At 38.8% G+C, this 20715-nt stretch overlaps 1 protein-coding gene across 7 annotated transcripts in view; it reads left to right on the top strand.

Moving 5' to 3' along the window:
* The window catches only part of LOC138064846 (phospholipid-transporting ATPase IC-like), a 57005-nt gene extending 36631 nt beyond the window's left edge, over positions 1 to 20374 (top strand). For 6 of the 7 annotated variants that reach the window (XM_068928980.1, XM_068928985.1, XM_068928978.1 and 3 more), the window contains 18 exons: positions 116 to 204; positions 985 to 1175; positions 2137 to 2345; positions 3504 to 3547; positions 3682 to 3838; positions 5017 to 5205; positions 6137 to 6249; positions 6614 to 6778; positions 8239 to 8350; positions 9822 to 9897; positions 10866 to 10998; positions 12209 to 12494; positions 13173 to 13396; positions 14558 to 14641; positions 15650 to 15895; positions 16159 to 16297; positions 17418 to 17548; positions 18426 to 20341. In XM_068928980.1, coding sequence (XP_068785081.1) covers positions 116 to 204; positions 985 to 1175; positions 2137 to 2345; positions 3504 to 3547; positions 3682 to 3838; positions 5017 to 5205; positions 6137 to 6249; positions 6614 to 6778; positions 8239 to 8350; positions 9822 to 9897; positions 10866 to 10998; positions 12209 to 12494; positions 13173 to 13396; positions 14558 to 14641; positions 15650 to 15895; positions 16159 to 16297; positions 17418 to 17548; positions 18426 to 18656 — 2819 coding nt within the window. In that variant the 3' untranslated portion in view covers positions 18657 to 20341. Of the gene's footprint in view, positions 1 to 115; positions 205 to 984; positions 1176 to 2136; positions 2346 to 3503; positions 3548 to 3681; positions 3839 to 5016; positions 5206 to 6136; positions 6250 to 6613; positions 6779 to 8238; positions 8351 to 9821; positions 9898 to 10865; positions 10999 to 12208; positions 12495 to 13172; positions 13397 to 14557; positions 14642 to 15649; positions 15896 to 16158; positions 16298 to 17417; positions 17549 to 18425 lie in introns of all 7 variants that reach the window. The other variant, XM_068928981.1, reaches the window with a different exon arrangement.
* Positions 20375 to 20715: the final 341 nt, after the last annotated feature.

Below are 20715 nucleotides of genomic sequence, written 5' to 3'. Positions count from 1 at the left end.
GACATTACATCTGTCGCTTTTAAACTTTGGCTATATTTTATGTCCCAGTCTTATAAAATAATAGTAATGACACTTGCTTGCATGCAATTTTAGTTATTTTATTTATTTATTTTAGGTGCTGATACAAAAATAATGAAAAATAGTGGAAAGACCAGATTTAAAAGGACACAGATCGACTCCCTTATGAACTACATGGTTTATACTGTAAGCCTTTTTATTTAAAATCCAGATGTTTGAGATCGCTTTAAGTGAGCAAACCAAATGAATACAAGTTTAGGAAACTTTCTTGTTTGTTTGTTTGTTTGTTTAAGTGTATTTCCACTTTGTTTGAGCCTTGGGAGCTGGGCTCAAGTAGAAGGGACTCTAAAAAGCTGTGTAGCTGTTGGTGGAATCTGTGACCCTAAACTGCATATGTAGGCAGCCTACACAATGCAAAAAAAGTGCTTCAAAAACAGAGTTGCAGGTGCTTCTCATTATTTTCACTAAACCGTTGGATAAAGAACTGAACTTAGATCCTGGTCCAAAGATACCTTTGACCTGGAAGGTTAAAAACCCATGCTTTTCCTTCTAGATAAGTACCCTTGGCATGCATGTGTGAGGAATAAGCAGTGTCCTCCAATCTGCACTACACTTTTGGAAAGTAGCGTGTAAAACTGAAGTGATACCCTTGGACAGGGAAAGAGCAAAAAGGAGCTAGACTGTCATCGAGTGCTGGCACTTATCTCAACAAGACTGTCATTCTGCCTCTGCTCCAAAGATGTTCATGTACCCTATTCACCTCCTGCCTAAATAAATGTAATGCTGCTTGGAGAATGGGCTAACATTAGAACCCTGATTATGGGAAGAGACTGTTTCGGGAATGATTTGCTTCCCTTCCGTTTACTTGTAATATTAAATTTCTTTATATCTTCAACATGGAGATTTGGGAATTAGGTCTAGCAAACGGTTTTGAAGTGTCACAGGCCCTCTCTTTGTATATTGTAGATTTTTGTCTTCCTCATCCTGCTGTCAGCTGGCCTTGCCATTGGACATACTTATTGGGAGCAGCAGATCGGTAACTCTTCTTGGTACCTCTATGATGGAGAAGACTACAGCCCTCCTTATCGTGGCTTTCTTAATTTCTGGGGATATATCATTGTTCTGAATGCCATGGTTCCCATTTCCCTTTATGTGAGGTAGGTAAATACTTTAGCCTTTAATAGCTGATGTGGTGACAGGGTTTAATGCTTAACTTCAGAATTAATGGTGAATGAACTTAATTCTCCATTGGAGGTAACAAATAGAGCTTTGTGTTGGGTAGGAAAGCACATTAATTCCTCCTTTAATTAATCCCCTGTAATTCTGTTTTACTGAAAAGATGTTGAATTTGCTCACCCTCCTTACTGGAATTTTGGAAGAAAGTGATCTGTGCTGTGTTATTTTTTGTGTAAAATCATGATCCTTGACTTTGGATTTAAGGATATTAAACTCTTCTTACAATATTGAGCATATTTGTTTCATAGAAAACAAATTTTTCCTGATTAAAGAAAAATTGTTTCCCAAGCAGTGATGTCTGAAAAAATTGCAGGATTTATCCTGTCAGTATCTAACCTGTTTAATTCTACAGTCTTGTTAAGAAACTGCGTGGAAGAAGCTACTTTTAAAATAAAATTAAAATGAAAAAATCATATATTCTTAGTTTATACCTCAAAAGAGAGGCCTTTCTTACTGTCCTATTCAGTGGGAGTAACTTGCTTTTGGAAAACCTGTCTGCAACACAGTTCAAGTCCTCCAGCCTTCCACCCACTGTTGTCCAAATTGTACTTAAAATGCTATTCCCAAGTGGGATTTGTATTTGTTATGGTAGCAGCACCATCATTACTTTTGCATTGATAAGGCAGTTGAGGCCTTTCACCATTTAGTGCACTATTGGTTAATCGATCTGTGTAGTTTGAGTCATTAGGTTTGGCCTGTCCAGGGGTCAGGGTACTCTGTAACGTGATGGTAAAATGTAGTTGTTTCACCTTAAACATCTGGGCTATATAAGTAATTGGAATCCCTGAAAATATAGTCAGAACTCCCTGGATCTGATACGGTGTGATCATTTTGAAACACGAGATGCTGTCGGAAGTAAGAACTTTGTTTTATTTCATTTAGTGTCGAAGTGATTCGTCTGGGCCAAAGCTATTTTATAGACTGGGACCTGCAAATGTATTATCCTGAGAAGGATACAGCTGCAAAGGCCAGAACCACCAAACTAAATGAACAGCTTGGACAAATCCACTACATATTCTCTGATAAGACAGGAACACTTACACAGAACGTCATGACATTTAAAAAATGTTGCATTAATGGCCAAAGATACGGTAAGTCTATGCCACTACGGCTGTGCCCCATAATAAAAACCAGTTTTCAATTTCAGTAGCAAATGCCAAGTTATTCTGCTTTCAGAAGCATGTTTTATTGATTGAATCGACACTGGGATTCCCAGTGGGCCATGTGAAGCCTTTCTCTTCTCTCAGACCTATATGTGTGGATGCAGAACACGGGAGGATATCAACAGCAATTGCGGGAAGTGGAAGCTTTTCCTGGTTCTGCTTTCCTGGAGAAGGGAAGAGATGGAGACTGACCCCCTTATGAGGTCCCAGTAATCAGGTTAAGCGTGAGGCTCAGGGATCAAGTCCCTGGCCTGAATGGGCATTAGAACAGAAACGCTGCCTGTGTGAGTTCTAATTTGTAACGGGAACATATGCCGAAACCTTAAAAGTTACTATATAGTGTAGCCGGCAGCCTCTGACCCATTTGTCATTTCTGGCCTATAAAAAAGAGTGGGATTCGTAGTGCCTGTTCAGGAGGGGTGAATATGTGGTATGAGGTCTCTATGAGTCTTTTTAGTTTCAGCTCAACTTCCACAATTTAGCCTTGGAAATGAATAAAGATCCAGTAAAATTGAAGTCTTGGAGGGCTGTCCACTGTTTGCTCCTTTATAAAGGACCTGACTGGAAACCTTCCAGGAGAAAATTCAGAAATTAGTAATTTACAGAATGCTTTACTTTGGGTAGAAACGCTCCTTGGCCAAAATTGATTTAGAAACAAGTAAGAAAGTGTAATGAGAGCAGGTTTTTGTTTTGATGCTTGTTAGTTCTATTTCCAAACTTGTTTGGATTTTAATATTTAAAATACACAGTGAACATACTCCAAAACTGAACTATAGTTTGACCAGTTCAAACAACAAGGAACACAGTGTGGTAATGACATGTGTTTTTTAAACATCCTACCTCTGAAGACAGAGGTGGAACTTCTGACAGTGAAAATTGCCTGAAACCAACAAAGACATTTTATGACAATTCCACGTCCTTCCTGTAGACAGAGATACCTGACAGGATACAAAAGTACTGTTGTTGTGAAAAAATTTGCTTTTTTGAATCTGTGATATTCTAGTGTGATTGTTTACTTGGTGAAAGAGTTGTAAAATCTTTGTTATTCTCTCTTCTGCCTTCCAACTGATGGTGCTTGCATTTCAGGAGACTGCAGGGATGGATCAGGGCAGCTTCAAAACCACCCAGAGGTAGGTCACTCTGGTTCAGCGCTGAGGTCCCTAGAGCGGGTAGTGAACCTTCCCTTGCCAAAACGTGAAGACATACAGGTAGGCCTGAAGCAATTGCACATGAAATAACTCAACTTCTCCCTTCTTTTACCCAGCAAGTTGATTTTAGCTGGAACATGTATGCAGATGGAAAGCTCTCCTTCTATGATCACTATCTGATAGAGCAAATAAAATCTGGAAAGGATCCAGAAATTCGACAGTTCTTTTTTCTGCTTGCCGTTTGTCACACGGTCATGGTTGATGTTTCTGATGGTGAGCATTTTTCTTGTGTAAGGGGAAACAACAGTTCAAATCCGGGTTGAATCCTCTCCTCCATGGGAGAGGTCCAAAACTAATGTCTATCACATAAACGGGAGGGAATGTTAGGCTGTTCTTTTAAACTAAACAATAGCAAGACCCAGTGGAACTCCTTGTGCTGAATTTATCTGTCCCTTTATGAAAGGAAGACTATCTTTATGACAGTCACGGTTTTGGTAAACGTGCATCTTAAAAAACAGCAGACTTGGAAAGGTAGTGGAACTGTTTATACAGTGGTCTTGTGTTTTCTGGTCATTGACCTTCTCTCTAAGCAGATCCATATATATCAAAAGCATAAACCCCAAATAAAATGAAAATGACATTAGCATAACCTCTGATTCCACATACGCTTGTGCAAGTACAGATGCTTTTGGAGACCTGTTGCTTTCAGTGTGGTTAAAAACAAGTGTTTTCAGTGTGAGGGTTTTATGCATGTATTCCTTGTGGTACAGCTCCATAGACGTACAGGAATTTGTGTATGTCTAGTCTCAGAATATCTGCAACAAATAACCAAACTGAATAATGAAAAGATGACAGAAACTAAACTTAAAGGTGAGCAGCTATAGGAGAATTGGTGAATGTGGAAAGTAAGGACGAAAGATTTAGTTAAAAAGTACTTGACACAACAGAAGAGGAGTATTGTTTTAGGGGTTTCTTTAGCTGTCTTTTTGAGATCTCTGTGAAGCCAGCATTTCTTGTCCTTTCTTGCTATTCCTACAAATAGTTTTTGTTTCCACAACATCATGTTTGGTGTCTGTGGCCAAGGATTGGTGTTTTGGAGCTTCCTTTGAAAATGCTTAAACGAAAGGAAAGATATTCAAATTATACTTATTTTGAGGCAGAGAAGTTACAGGTTTTGCTTTTATACATGGAGGGAAGAGGTTCACTGATTTATCTCATTTGGAAAGTACACATAATAGAAAACGGGGAGTTCCTTGTTCCTGTGCTCTGTTTACACTGCTGTCAGTTTATTAGACCCAACTTCAGAAGTGGAAAGGATTTGACATTGCATGTGCAGCTCTCAATTATTTTAAGGAGTGGGTGAGAAGTTTTTGCTGTGCTGTCTGAGCGCTGCCCTGTAATGCTCAAGTGTACCGTGGCTTTCTTTTCTTTTCACTGTTTCAATGATACAGGTCAGCTCAATTATCAAGCGGCCTCCCCAGATGAAGGGGCCTTGGTTACAGCAGCCAGAAACTTTGGCTATGTTTTTCTTTCACGAACACAAAATACCATCACTATAAGTGAGATGGGGATTGAAAGAACTTACAATGTCCTTGCTATCTTGGATTTCAACAGTGACAGGAAACGAATGTCTGTCATTGGTAAGTTGATTGCAACCAACCTTTAATTTATAAGACCTCTTACAAAAAAGTTTGGAGGCTAGAAATCGTGCCTTGCGATCATATGGTGTTTGACTCCTATACTTCTAGACCGCTCAGCTTGCCGTTCAAAGACCAAAGACAACACTAAATGTTAGTGACAGGCTTATATAGCTCCTTAGCAGAGGTAAGAATTGGGAGCAACATGGTATGAGGGACCCAAGGCAATCCATGTTTTGTAGGTGAAAAAGTAAATGCAAGGGAAGCAGTCTGAGGTCAAGAAGTTCTGCTGTGTGACACAGTCCTATAATAGGTTTTAATCCACATAGCTCTGGATAGTGAAAGAGAGGCTTTGTAATTAGTTGCAAATGTGTCCGCTAGACTGTCTCGGTGTTCCAGCACGGCCTCTGCTGAAGACAATCTTAGGTCACCGTAGAAGAAGCATGAAGAAATATTACAAAGATGATTTGTTCCCCTTTCTCCCAGAGAACAAATTGGTTGTACGTGGACGTTTCTCCTAGCTATAGCTATAGGAACTAGGTTTGCAGGCTGGCATAGGAATAGCTTTAAAATTTTGATTTTAATTACCTTTAAAGAAATCAATCTTGAATCAGTTACAGATCTAAATTTTTTACATTATCGTGCATCATTTCTCTGGTGTATGTCTCTGCCCAGCTCCTACGGGCAAGTAAGATGTTACTATTATATGAAACATCATCAAAAGCATAATTCTTGGGAGTTCAACTGTATTGTCCTCTCCTGAAAGGGAAGAGGATACATAGTTCAGCTATATTAAGAGATGAAGTACTAGAAAGAAACATGATCTTATAGTTTTGGAACTTACCAGCAGTAGCCTGAAAAATCTAATGTGAAACAGTTCCTCTGTCGAGATTACTCTAATGTTTTGTCCCACCTCTCATATTTTACTCAACAGTAAGAGAATCTGAGGGAAATATCAGGCTGTACTGCAAAGGAGCCGATACAGTAATATACGAACGCTTGCATCCAAGGAATCTAAAGAGAGAAGCTACGGAAGAAGCACTAGATGTATGTTTGCAATTTACTTGCTATTTTCACAATTATTTTTTAAGTTAATTTCTACCCATAATCTCATGTTATTAATATCCTTTTACTAAGCTATTAGAACAAATGCAGACCTATAATTGGTAGTTGTCGATATTCCAATCACTAAGCTTTGTTCTGTTTCTCACTTCTCTGTTTAGTCTTTCAATTCAGACTGTCTTGTCAGCTATAATTTGATTTTTAGCTTTTTGAAATGCCAGAGATTAATTGTGCAGTCAGATTTGTTTTTATCAAGCTCACAACTAATGCTTATTATCTTAACTTTGATATTTGGTTTCAAAATGATATGTTTTGTTTTGTGCATGTGTTTTTTTTCATAATTTTTCAGATTTTTGCAAATGAGACTCTTAGAACACTCTGCCTCTGCTATAAAGACATTAGTCATGATGAATTTGAAGCATGGAATAAAAAGTTCATGGTGGCCAGCGCAGCTATAACTAACCGTGATGAAGCTCTGGATAAAGTATATGAGGAAATAGAAAAGAACTTGATTGTAAGTAAAACTTTAAATTTTCAGTGTACTTTTTTTTTCTTATGTAAAAAGGAACAGATCTTTTTGAAAATAGATTATTCTTGCTTACTGGGACCTTCTGACTGAGGTCTTTTCAGTATTTTGTTGGCCAAGTCAAATTCTAGAGAGCTTAAGAGAACGAAAGAAATTGTATTATTTTCAGCTGATTGTCTTTGGGTTTTTTTCCCCATCTCCTCTTCTTCTCTGTTATTCTTTAATGTACAGGTTTATTTCCAGTTCATGCCAGTAGTTGCATTATAAACATATTTTTTTGAAAACCAAACAAACAAACCCCAAACTTGTTACTCCATTCTTCAGCCCTGGAGTAATTTTAGTAAGCATTTCTACTCTGTGATTCAACTTTCATATGTCAGAGGGTTCATTTCGTTTCATTTGGAGACTGAATATAGTGTTGTGTGTGATATAGGAGTGAACAGACCAAACAGTGTGATGTAAAGTAGTAGATCTTACAAGCAACAATGTGAACTAAGCTCTAAGTTATATTTTGATAAGCAAAACTTGTAAAACCAAATTATCAGCATTTGGAATAGAAGTTGACTTTAATTGTGTTCAAATTAAAGGTTTTCTGTAGAGAAATTCATTGCTCTGCACTATATCCTGTTTAGGTGCCTGCCCTATGATCTTTAGAGAACTTTGGTCAAAATTTGAGAATACTTTGATGCTTCTGAAGAAATACCTTATTTTAAGCTTAGACTGGTTAGTTGTGTTTATGAAGGTCACCATACAGTTGATTTCTGAACTCCTAGTTGATGATAATATTTATTAAATGTTTAATCTAAAAATTATTCAGATCAGATCTCACTTCCTATGTCATTTTTGGACATTTTAAACTTGCTAAATGTAAGACTCTGGAATGCAACCTGCATAGAAACTTCTGAGCAAACAATTCAAAAAACAGTTACTATAAATAGGATTTGTGTCCTACTTAAACTGCAGAGAAGCTGCTTATATGAGATACAGTTCCTTTGCTCTGCTTACTGATGTTGTCTCTGGGTTAATTATTTTTTTCATCTGCAGTCGCAATCCTGGTGTAACAAGTAAATCATGCAGTTTGAGTATGCTAGACGGTGCTCCTTTCATTTCTGTTTTGCCTCACTGGGTTAATGTTTCTAAATAATCTAGTTTCAAGACTTAGTATTTTCTTTTTAATGGAGAATACTTCTTTTGTGTTCATGAAATGGAAAATTGACTATAATTAAAGTAGTTTTCAAGAAAATTTTGTCTGTAATTGGGAAAGCTTGCTGTCAGAAGAGAATTGTTTTTATCATTAATATTATGCTGCAAACTATTGAAAACTGAGTTGTCCAGTTTATAACACTTTCTGCTCTGATACAGAATAGGTTTATTCTCTTCTGTATCTGAAATCAGTTTTATATACATATTTCTTCTACTAAATTACCCGTGTTTCCTATAACTTCCAGCTCCTTGGTGCAACAGCTATTGAAGACAAACTACAGGATGGAGTTCCAGAAACAATTTCCAAACTTTCAAAAGCAGGCATTAAAATCTGGGTGCTTACTGGTGACAAAAAAGGTGGGCTTACTTACAGCCAAAGAGCTAGCAAAAGAAGGATAATGGCTAGAAGATAGACTGAGACAAATGCTAACGAGAAATAAAGCATATGTTTCTAGAAAAGCTTAGTATGAAAGTCATTTAAATCAAAACTTCAGGAATTTCTACAATATGTGCAGTATTTCATGCCAGCTGTTCCCAGTCCAGAGTTTCCTAGATGGGTTTCTGTGTAATTTGTGTTCTTTCAGCATATTAGCCTAGATGGCTGATTTTGTGACTGTTTGCTATAGGGACATACCCATCTACTGCCTTTCCCAAAGCAAAGTAGATGCAGGACAATTTGCTTTTAACCACCAGGCTTGCCTGGCTCTGCAGGTAGGAACGCCTCCTTGGAAGACACTGGTGAAGCCAGCACTGCTTCCATTACGTGCGCTCCGTGTCGTCATGGGTCTGAAACCTCACTGACTCATATCATAAATGTGAATATTATCCTTTTTAACCTGCAGTTCAAAGCACAACATCTCTTTAAAGATGACAAGAAGTGCTATGTTACGTTAACACTTCCGTTGAAGCGTTTATGTTTGTTAAGAGTTGTACAGACCATAATTAACCTTCATGCATCTTTGGATGACAAAAATTATTTTGTGGTATCATTAACTCATTGGCTTAGCCTCTCCTGCCCTAACTGCTTGTCCAACTGTTGCAGCCTCATCAGACTTCTGCCTCAGCCCTTTCCTTTCTTCCTAACTCTCCAGTCTGCATTTGACTCTCAACTTGGCTTTGGGACATCAGTGAGAACCTGCTGAAGGTCATTCTTCAGTCTGTGTTTCAGTATCCCAGCTATTCCAGCCTGAAGTGGCTGTGACAGTTCCATTTTGCTAATACAGCAGTTGGGTTGGAGCATTAGCAAAATGTGTGGGGTGATCAGACACTGTTCAAGGAATCCGGTGTAAGGACAGGGCAAGATAGCAAGGCATACTCTGTGGTCAGTTCTGTCAATAGTCTTTGGTGTAAGGGCTCTCTGCCATGGAGATGGCATATCTGCCATCAAGTTAAATAGCCCTTGATAGATCTTTCTTTCACAATAAGGTAACAGACCTTGCCAGGTCATGCATAGTTATATACTGTAGTATAGTACATACAAAATATCTTGTGGCAGTGTATTCCACCACTGTAATATACTGTTCCATAGTGTTGCATGGGAAAAATAATTTCTTCTTGTTGACTTTAAACCCATCACCCACTGCATCTTCATTGCCACATAGTTCTTGTTCTATGAGAAATAATTAACAAGCGTTTCCCCAGCTTCTCTGAGCCATATATGATTTTTATATTTATCTACGCTGTGTGGAAATTGAACTTTTCATACTTAAACACAAGTTTAAAATCCACTTAAGAGGACTTCAGGTACTTCTAGCTGCTCCCAACAGTAACACATTACAGAACTTTAAGTAGACACTTTTCTCTTTTCATTATTTTTTTTTAATTGTAGAAACTGCTGAAAATATTGGATTTTCCTGTGAACTCTTAACAGATGAAACAACAATCTGCTATGGAGAGGATATAAGGCAAGTGAAAACCACAAAGAAATTCCTTGCGTGGAAGTTAACAACATTTAATTTTCAAAATCATCCCAGTAGTAACATTGGCTTCTCCTGCACTGATTCTTCAGTGAACCGAACAGCATTTGGTGGCTGTTGTTCAGCTGTATGTTGTCTGTTTCTTTGGATTTTTCCGGAATTGTAATTTTACAAGGCAACATTTTAATTGTGGGTAAAGGTAATGATATACTATTCCGGAGAAGCTTTAAGTTCTAGGCCAACTGCTCTTGACATTAAACTTGTGCTATAGTTTGAATAAGTGAGACTCAGTCCTGTGCCCTTTAGAGTAGAACTGTCCCAGTCCTCTGAAAATCAACAGAGATTTCATTCCAGAGTGCTCCCAAGAGCCCTTCTGGAGTGGGCTAAGTAGGTCTCTCCCTAGTCCAAATCTAGTTCAGTATGTACAGCAGCCCAGAGAGTGCTGCTGTGGATTTGTAGGCAAATCTATGCCATATTTTGCTCTCACAGCCTGTCCCAGGATTCCAATATTACCCCAACTGGTCTTTCACCCTATCCCACGCTCCTGTACGCAGCACAGACCCATGCTATAAAAACATAAACAAGACGTATTGCAAAGTGTTGAGAGGTTAGTGATAAAGAATTTGTCAAAATGCTCAGACCCAAGGAAGGGCTACATGGGGTTGGGAGAAGAATTAGGACCTTGTAACAGCGTGTCACAACTATTCCTGACCCATTTTTTAGTAATGTAGTCTGAACTTTTCCTCATTTGAAAAACAGCAAGGATATTGATTTAATGTGACTCTCTCTCTTTGCTGTTACTCCAGCACTCCCTAGAGCATCACGTAATAAATAGCAAAAAGTTCTTGTAGCATATATTGCATTTCTTTCTTGCACATTTCCAGTCTGGGACTGATCTAGCTTAGTTTAAAGTTTATCCTTGAATTTTCTGTAATAGTATCTGCTTCTCTTTCCAGTGCTCTTCTTCAAACAAGGCTGGAAAACCAGAGGAACAGAGCTGGATCAAGTACACACTCCTCTCTAAGAATGAATGAACCATTCTTTCAAAGTGGTAGAGATCGTGCTTTAATAATCACTGGCTCCTGGCTGGTATGTACAAAGAGGTTCTCCTGAGCATTTGAGAATTTGGGGCCAGGAGTACCACCATGTCACAGAGTCCTCTGTTGAGGACTCTGTTCATTTCTTTGCTTTGCTAAACCAGTCATTGAAAATCCTTTGGCCCTTGTGCCACCAGCTGAACATCTTTGATATTTACGCTCAGAAATATTTTTAGTGTTGAAGGTTGGAAAAAAAATGCTCTGTGAAATAAGGAGTGTTTCAGGCCTTTGGAATCACTTTGGTAGCTGCCATCAAAGTAAAACCAAACCCCAGCAAAATCAGTCTGGTTTCCAGGATGTTGGTTCTTCATGGGGATTTCCAGTCTAATGTAAAAAAAAAAAAAAAGAAAGGGAAAGAGATGGCTGCTACCTTTACAGGATGCATGACTTCAGTGTAGGCACAGAAATCATGCTTGAAATGAAAGGTGTGAATGAAAGGGCAGAAACAAAAGGCAAGAGGCTTATTTCCTGCCTAGTCCTGCAATATAGTGCTCTCACAGGAGCTTAGAGAAGAGGGAAGAACTTCCAGCAGAGAGGGAACTAGCAGCAATTCAACGATTATTACCCATACTGTTGGCAGGCTGCTCTGCAGACAACTATGAAGCAGGAAGACCAAAACCAGCTAAGAACTGTCTGCCTACATCTTGGGGTTCCAACCCTAAACCTTTATTTGGTACAAAAATAAGTAAATAGAGTTCTTCCTAAGGCATAATAAGCAGGGCTGGGATCCCTGAAGGTAATCTAGCGGGAGCATTAGGTAAAATTGCACCCGTTAACCCTCTCTATTCCAGCTGTACTGCCTCAGAGCTAACTTGGGTATTTCTCTATGTGATGCTCCGTGATGTGCTTAGCCTATGTTTAGCATGGTCATACTTCCTTTGGGAGATGAGGAAATAGGAGGGAGAGAAGTTTTAAATACTGAAATGTTTTTCAACAGTGAACTAGCCCCTATCAGAAGAAATAATCCTTCAAGCTCCGTAAGAAGTGCGGTGACACTAAATACAAGTGTTTTGGTTTTGTTAATCTCAGCGAATACATTTTATTCATTGTTTCCGTTTTTCTTTGTTTGTTCCTCCTCTGCATGAGCATATTTTAAAAACACTGTAAAGGGGACATAATTAAAAAGTTAAGTGTGTGTGTGTAAACGCAGTCCTTAGAGTGCTATTTGAAACGTAACTTATTTTTTGTCTTGGGTTACACAGAATGAAATCCTGCTAGAGAAGAAAAAGAAGAAAAAGAAACTTAAATTGAAATTCCCCAAAACAGCAGAAGAGAAACAAAAGCAAACTGAGAATAGAAGAAGGGCTGAAGCTAACAAAGAACAGCAGCAAAAGAACTTTGTAGATTTGGCATGCGAATGCAGAGCTGTGATCTGCTGTCGAGTGACTCCAAAGCAGAAAGCCATGGTGGTTGAGCTCGTGAAGAAATACAAGAAAGCTATTACTCTGGCTATCGGAGATGGTGCCAATGACGTAAACATGATTAAAAGTAAGCAAGCTGTAAAGCTGATTTCATTCTGGGAGTTCTTTCACAGTCTTTTCACTCTTAAGGCGTTAAGAAGAATCTAGAATTTACTTCATTACCTATGTTAACTTTAGTTTGGTTCTTCTTGTTAGCTTCTGTGTGCGTGCTTTCCCCTTTTGAGGAAAACTTTTATGAAATGGTCAGTGTATTTTGCTGATATGCTTATATTCTAGCTTTATCTGTCGATGTTCCCTGAGAAGGGACTTGGATTACATCTCTTGTCATGTTGCGGGTTACAAGTGTGATATAATAAAAGGCAGAACAAGAGCTTTGCTATCCTGTACTCAGAGGCATTAGCCATACTGTACTGCAACTGGTGCTCTTTGAAATGCTTCCTGAAAAAAATCCTTTGAAAAAGAAATTTCTGGGATATGGCTTATATTAGGAATCTATATTTGTAAACAGCCTGGTCAGTTCATTCAGGGGTGGCTTGCTCTGTCTCGTAAGCAATAAAAAACAGAGGAAGGAAGGGCTTATGCACTGTTATGTTAGACTTCAATGTAGCCTTTACGCTGTATACAAAAATAAAATGGGGCAGGAGAACCTGAAGTAACGAACAGGATTGGTGGAGGATTTGTCCTCAGTCGTGTTGTTCCTCTCCCTTTGTACAATTACTGTGTGGTGTTTGTTTCACGAACTTAGCTGCCCATGTTGGAGTAGGAATCAGTGGCCAAGAAGGGATGCAAGCTGTCATGTCAAGTGACTACGCTTTTGGGCAATTCCGCTACCTCCAAAGACTGTTGCTGGTCCATGGCCGATGGTCTTACATAAGGATGTGCAAGTTTCTAAGATTTTTTTTCTACAAAAACTTTGCCTTTACGCTAGCCCACATCTGGTATTCATTCTTTAATGGCTTTTCTGCCCAGGTAAGAGGCATGCTCATGTCTAATACGACCAAGTAGATCTTCCTTTTTGTCAGTGCAGAATAGCAAAGGCTTTACCTGGGAAGTGATGGGAACCTGAAGTTAATGTGAGCAGACCTAAAGGCAGTAACTTCTGCAGGAGAATAGGTAATAACTACTAAGCTAGTTAGTTATAAGCTAAGCAGTAGGTTATGATGTCAGAACACTTAAAGTCAGTATCATGGTTGTACAGGGAAGAAGAGATTGTTAAACAGTGGTTTAGCCTTTCTTTTTTCTCTCAGTCTTTAGCTGTTTGCAAAACAGTTTTGTTTACCTTCTTCTAAAAGCCTGGAAAGTGAACCAGGTGCCACAAAATTTGGACTGTTTAGAGAATTCAGGACTGTCTTCTCCTAAAGACAAAAGTCTATGTGCCAAAGCGTGTGTTTCAGGGAGAGGCAAAGAGGTGTTTCCCAGCCCTGCAGCTTAAGATATTCCTCAGTGAAGTGAGATGAAGAGGTGGTGCATTTATGTATCAGTAGGAAACCAAATAACTCCCCCTCACTTTTTTTTTTTTATATCTTGAACTGCTGCTTAGAGTGGCTTGAAGTCCGTTTGTTATAAATGGCAGTGCTCAAAGTTCAAGTAGTGTTGCGAGGTTGTGGTCACCTGTGCACCATCAGGGCTTTGAGAGATGAAACTCATCTCCAGAGGCCTATGCCAAAAGGCCCACAGATCTACATGCATAGACCATCTCCATGGAGGGCCAAGGGCCATAGTCGCAAACAAGCAGCCCTGCCTGAGGTTAATGGTGTTTGTTTTGATGGAAATTGTGGATACCTAGGGCAGAGCAGAAAAGACACGGGTTACCAGACTCGCATGTGGGATGCCAAGTGCTCATCAGTCACCAGTGCAGCTATCAACCAGACTGATGCTCAGCATGAGATGTCAGTTTAGACAGTATTTCAGGTCAGGTGACATAGGTGGTTTGTAAGGAGTGAGGCGGCTTAATACAGGTTAGAAATGGTTTTCCCAGAACTTTGACCTAAGGTGCTGCTTGCCTTTTGGGGAAACACTGAGACAGGTAATTTAATGCTATTATAGAGTGTGAATTTTCTCAAGAATTAGAAGGAAAAAGTGTAATCAGAAAGAAAGAATGAACAGTTGAACTTCCTTTTCTTTTTGCAGACAGCATATGAAGACTGGTTCATCACACTGTACAATGTGTTGTATACTAGCCTTCCAGTCCTGCTAGTTGGCTTGCTTGACCAGGTATGTGCCGTGTTGTTAACAACAGATGAATGCAAAGGCATCAAGTGTGAAATTACACTGGAACTGGTTGCTTTGTTTTACATACAAGGCTTTGCTTTTTTTTTTTTTCTTTTAAAAGAATTCCTCTTGCCTCTTCAGTGCACGTGGTAACAAAAGACAGTAAACAGAGGGTTATTGAAATAGCCAAAGTTAATGAGGTCAGAGATCTTCAGTGTTAACGTTGTTTGTTAAAAATATTTCTAAGTGCCTGCTGTGTTGTGTGAATGATGTTGTGGAATAGCAACAGGTGGCAAACATACGCCTGCTTACCCTTCTGTGCTGAAGATGCCGGGACTGAACAATTTTGAATGACTTTGTATTTGGTAGTATGTCTTGGTGTGCAGCGTTTGTTTGTTTTAATTCAATGGGACAAGTGCTTTAGCCTTCTCTGCTTGTTTTTCCAGACCAGGCTTGCCTGCTGGTGGGGCAAATCAATATTTCTGCTTACTTCTGAGATAAAAGCTAAAATAAATTCTGTACCAAATTAAGCTGCCTCCTGAGTATACATTAGAGACTTAAAGTCAGGATATGCAATGATGGCCCTAGTATTCTGCTTATTCACAGTGTAGTGAAAGGACTCCTACACAATATATAGCTGCAAAGAGCAACATAGCTGTGGACGTTCTTGTCTTTGCAAATGAGTTAAAAACCTACAAGCCTGGAAAGAGGTCATGCAGCAGTTGCATGACAAATGTTCTGTAGTCTTGGTTCTTCCTAGTAGCAGGACTTTCCACAGAGTAATGCATGGAGCCCCACGCTGCTATTTGGAAAGGAAAAGAGCTGTTTCCTTTGGGACACTGGAGTTTCTCACTCTTCAAAGCTCACACTGAGAACAAGAAAGTTGTGTTGTTGTCTTAGTAGCCCCACCAAGCTCCTGTTCCAGGAGAGGGAACGTTGCTGAGGGGAGAAACTTAGTCTATGGCCTTTGCTTCTTTCTAATTGCATCAACTTTTTTTTCCTTTTATTAAGGATGTAAGCGACAGATTGAGTCTTCGGTTCCCTGGATTGTATGTTTTGGGACAGAAAGACTTGCTTTTTAACTACAGGAAATTCTTTGTAAGTTTGATTCATGGAATTGTAACTTCACTGATAATCTTCTTCATACCATATGGAGCTTATCTTAAAACTATGGGACAAGATGGAGAAGCACCTTCAGATTATCAGTCATTTGCTGTCACAACAGCATCTTCTCTTATATTTGTCGTCAATTTTCAGGCAAGTAAGCTTAGCTTCCTGATCTCTGCTCTGAAAACACCTTCTGGTCATGTTTCTAAATGCTTTTACTGAAAACGTAGCAGTATGCACAAAAGCTTCCACATTTTTTGCCTTCTCTCTTCTCTTTCAAAACTGTAATTTTCAGTTGGAAGTGTAACTGCATGAGAGAAGACTTGACTGAAAAGTTGGCAGTCTTCAGAATAATTGACATATCTTTTGAATTAATGAATTCATTCAGGTTTTTTTTTTTTTTTAACTTTCAGATTGGTTTGGATACATCTTACTGGACTTTCATTAATGCTTTCTCAGTGTTTGGGAGTATTGCGCTTTACTTTGGTATCACATTTGACTTTCACAGTGCTGGAATCCATGTTCTCTTTCCTTCTGCCTTTCAGTTTACAGGTCAGTCATTATTTTGTGCATGTCTTTTTCCCATCTCAAGCAGCTGTGAGCACAACTACTGCCAAAATGTCATGGCATGAACTGATGCCTGTAAAAGTAAAGGGTGGTAAATACTAACCAACTTTAAAAGAAAGATTTTGTTGATGTTTGGGGCCAGGTTGCTTTCCTGGAATAATTCTTTCCTTTCAGTGAAAATGAGCTGGAACTTGACACTGCACAGCAGTAGGTGTTTGCAAATGAAAATCAGCCTGAAATAAAGTGAATCTGATTATCTCACAGGGTGTGTTTCACATGCTGCCAAGTTCCTCTAACTGATCAGTGAAAGGTCAAAGCCAAGTGTTGTTACCAGCTCCTTGTTGGAATTTGTTGGAAGTCCAATGAGGCATACTAGAGGCCGTTTGGCAATTCTTTTCTTAGGAAAATTGAGCTTCCTAATTTTCCTAGTGATAAGACATTCTTCTGTTGCCTGAATCTAAATATTCCAAAAAGAGAAAACAAACCCCCTCATTTTATGAGGTCTCAATTTTGAGCTAAACCCAACTGAAAGAAAGGTAGTTGCCTCTAATATAATACTTATCTTTGACTTTTAGTAATGTTTTAGAATTGTTTTTAGTAACTTCCTTCTACTTGAATATCTTCCACATTTCAGAAGTACATAAAGACGTAACTGCTACTTAGTTTGATAGAAAGTTCTGTAAGATTGAGTGTTTGGCTTTCAAATTAAGGTATCCCTTATGTTCTAGACCACATACACAGCAATGGTACCAGAAGGAGTTTTTCTTGCTTTTGTATGTTTTAAAGCAGTACGAAAGCCAGGCATCTCAGCCAAGCATTTGTCTCACAGCCTCCCATGGCCCTTAAAAGAGCCTTAACAGGAATGTGGCTAAGTTGTAAAGGTAATGGAAGTGTTCTGTAACCTTTTGTGATATTACAGTCTCTTCAGAGCAGATTCTATAAATAAAAGCTTGATGTTGTGATACACTACAGCATACCTACCTGAGTGTTAGGTCCTCAGGGAAGAAGCTGTGGCTTTTAGTATGTTATCTGTGTTTTAGGACTAGTTTACTTGATCATATCCTATGTAAGCTCTTAAACTAATTTCTGCTCTTGTTATTCTTAGGAACTGCTCCAAATGCTCTGAGACAGCCGTACCTTTGGTTGACCATGATTTTATCCGTTGCTGTTTGCTTACTTCCTGCTGTTGCTCTGCGTTTCTTATCAATGACAGTTTGGCCTTCAGAAAGTGATAGAGTAAGTAAAGTCTTACAGTAGTTTGGTTAATTTGGTCTGTATTTACTTACAGGATCCAGTATTAGTTCAAATATTCAGAAACAAATAAGATAAGATAATTGTGCCCTATGGAAAATTACACCCAGACTGTAGAATTCGGCTCCTGTGACCAGGGAGAGTGGCAGCTGGGTTCTTCAAAAGTCAGACTTTTAATTGTGTAAAGACTGGTGCCAGGATATTTTGCCATCCAAAGTGGAGTGTTACTTCGATGAGTTCTCATCGCCCCGTATCCTCCTTAAGTGCTTGTGTCACGTAGAAGTATGTGTACAAGCTCAGCACACAGTTCAGTTAACTTGTCCTTTCTCTTGGCTTAGCACTTGCCTTTGTAAAACCACATGAGCCTACTTTCGTTTTTATTTGGACTACACTGGAGTTTCATTATTACGTATCAGGATATAGCGGACAGTTTTTGTTTTGCTTGTATTTCGCCTAGAGCTGACAAATTGTACGTGGGCGTAAAAATAGTTAGAATTGTGATAAAGTGTTGTGTAAAAAGAAAGAAGTTGCCAGGGTGAGAACACAACTGAAAGCTATTCCTATGTATCTTCAATCTACAGAATACCCCTTTAATGAAAGGCATTTAAAGATAAATGAAAATAATTATTGAAGTGCAAAAAAAGAACACAGTGAGTCCTTCTGAAACTTTGATGTGTTCCTGTATAGATTCTTGTTTCTAACACAATCAAATTTAAACAAGAAACCCTCTTGTGAAGCAGTTAATGCTGTAAAAAAGTATCAGGTTATTTCCCCAGACAGTAAATGCAAACAAGCTCTTTTCCCTTATAATCCAGTCTGTTGTACTGTATCTGTAATCTAATCTGTTTTTGCCCACACGAAGATTCAGAAGAACCGTAAGAAGTACATGGCAGAAGAACAACAATGGAAGCGAAGACAGAGTACTTTTCGACGAGGGATATCTGGACGTCGTTCTGCTTACGCTTTCTCCCATCAGCGGGGATACGCTGATCTTATTGCTTCTGGACGCAGCATACGCAAAAAGCGTGCTCCTTTAGATGCGGTTCTGTGCAACAGTGTGACAGAAGTCAGAGAAGCTCATGAAACAAGCTGATTTTTACTATGTTTTAGGAGAGAAGCTTTTTATTTGAATGATTGCACAAAAGAGGTGTTTTTTTTTAAACAAACTCAGGATATTTTTTTAACCAAATGACATATGGATGTGAAGATTGTAAAGTTTTATCAGAAAACTTCTTGGTTTTGGACTACTGGAAACGTAGAAAGGCCAAGATTTTTCTACAGAGCTACTATTCCTTGTGCAACTATTTCTGTTCAATGTGAAACTGAAGGATATGCAATCTAGGGTATGAAAACCCAAAGTTGGAATTCTTTTTAGTGATGTCTGAAATTGCAAATTTTTCATATTTTAATAATGTATTGGAATAAAATTGCAGCTACATTTCATATCATGACTTTTGAAGTGAACTGCAGAGAGGCAGTTACCCTGCGTGCACCATTTACAGTGATAACGGCAAATTAGGTGATTTGTGTCTTTGGAGGAGGACCTAGATAGTCTCATCTGAGCTTGTACACCTGAGATTAAGATATATCTGGTGTTAAGCTTTAATCGGCATCAGATTTTGTTAGGTATTCTGACATTTATAGGTGTGGTTTCAGTTCATTTCTTTTTCTTCAATGGTTGACTACAACTTGCTGCACTACACTGGAAGAGATCTTTCTTTGCACCTTGTTAGTAAGAGTGGTAGGTATGGCATTACTCCTTCCATAGCTAATTCCTTGGTGATTCCTGGAATGGAGATCTGAGTCAACAGTTAACAGATTTTTTTTTTTCTCTGTCTGTCTCTGTCTGTCTGTCTTTTTCTAACTCTCTCGGATATGTTTGTGTCTACTTTCTTGTACAGTATTTTTATGAAGAGGTAATTCAATCTTTGGAAAGCTGCCCTTTGAACTGGCAAAAGTTTGTTCATTTCAGTTGTTTTAGATACAGCAATCAACAATAATAGTTCATTAGAAAACAGTTTGCTTTTTATATTGAACATATTTCACTTGCTAGTGAATAAATACTCTTCTTAGAGCGTAAAAAGTTTTTTATGACCGTCTCTACATTTGCACATATTTTCACTCTTCAAGTTGAGGTGTATGAATGCTTCACTCTTACCTACTTCTGACTCATGGAGTAAGGTCAAATACTGAACTATTTTTTATAGTAAAAACATGATATACAGTTCTTTTTCAATGGAAAATGTACATTTCAAAAATGTAATGGAAATAAATATCCTAAAGCTTACAGTTTCGCTTCTGATAAGTATATGGATAAGAATAGTACAGTTTGGGAGTGTGAGAGGGGCTTAAAAAGTAGAGATAGCTGTAATCCCTTTGAGATAAGTGGGGTTAGTAGTTTTTTAAAAAAGTATTGCAGTCCAAAACTGGGTGTGACACTGAAATACTGAATATGCAAATTGAGGTGGATATGTTCCTTTTATTTCTAATGAGACTTAATTAAAAAAAAACACTTGTCATAGATGATTGTTTTCATAACTTTTGGCTTCAATTAGTTATGAAAAGCAGAGCAGTTTATACCAGTTTCAGAGAATCACAGAATCACTGAGGTTGGCAGGGACCTATGGAGATCGTCTAGTCCAACCCCTCTGCACAAAGCAGGCTCAGCTAGACCAGGTTGCTCAGGACCGTGTCCGGTTGGTTTGTGAATATCTCCAAGGACGGAGGCTCTGCAGGCTCTCTGGGCAACGCGCTCCAGTGTTTGACCACCCTCCCAGTAAAAAAAAAAAAAAAAGTTTGTTTGTTTGCTTTAATGTCTAAATGGAAGTTCCGTTATTTCAGTTTGTGTCCACTGCCTCTTGTCCTGTCACTGAGAACAGATTGGCTCTGTCTTTTCCTACTCTCCCCATCAGATATTTATACACATTGATATGTGTCCCCTGAGCCATTTCTTCTCCTGGCTGAAGGGTCCCAGCTCTGTCAGGCTCTCCTCCTCGTATGAGAGGTGCTCCAGGCCCTCAGTTGTCTTTGTGGCCTTTTGCTGGATTTGCTCCAGTAAATCCAAGTTTGTGTTGACAGATACCCCAGGATTTGAGAGACTGTTTACAATATAATAGCTTATTCAGGGAAACCACAGTTTCTCCTGGTATGAA

The sequence above is a fragment of the Struthio camelus genome, chromosome Z (genome assembly GCF_040807025.1).
Source record: "Struthio camelus isolate bStrCam1 chromosome Z, bStrCam1.hap1, whole genome shotgun sequence".
Classification (NCBI taxonomy): domain Eukaryota; kingdom Metazoa; phylum Chordata; class Aves; order Struthioniformes; family Struthionidae; genus Struthio; species Struthio camelus.
This window is presented reverse-complemented; position numbering and strand designations above follow the sequence as displayed.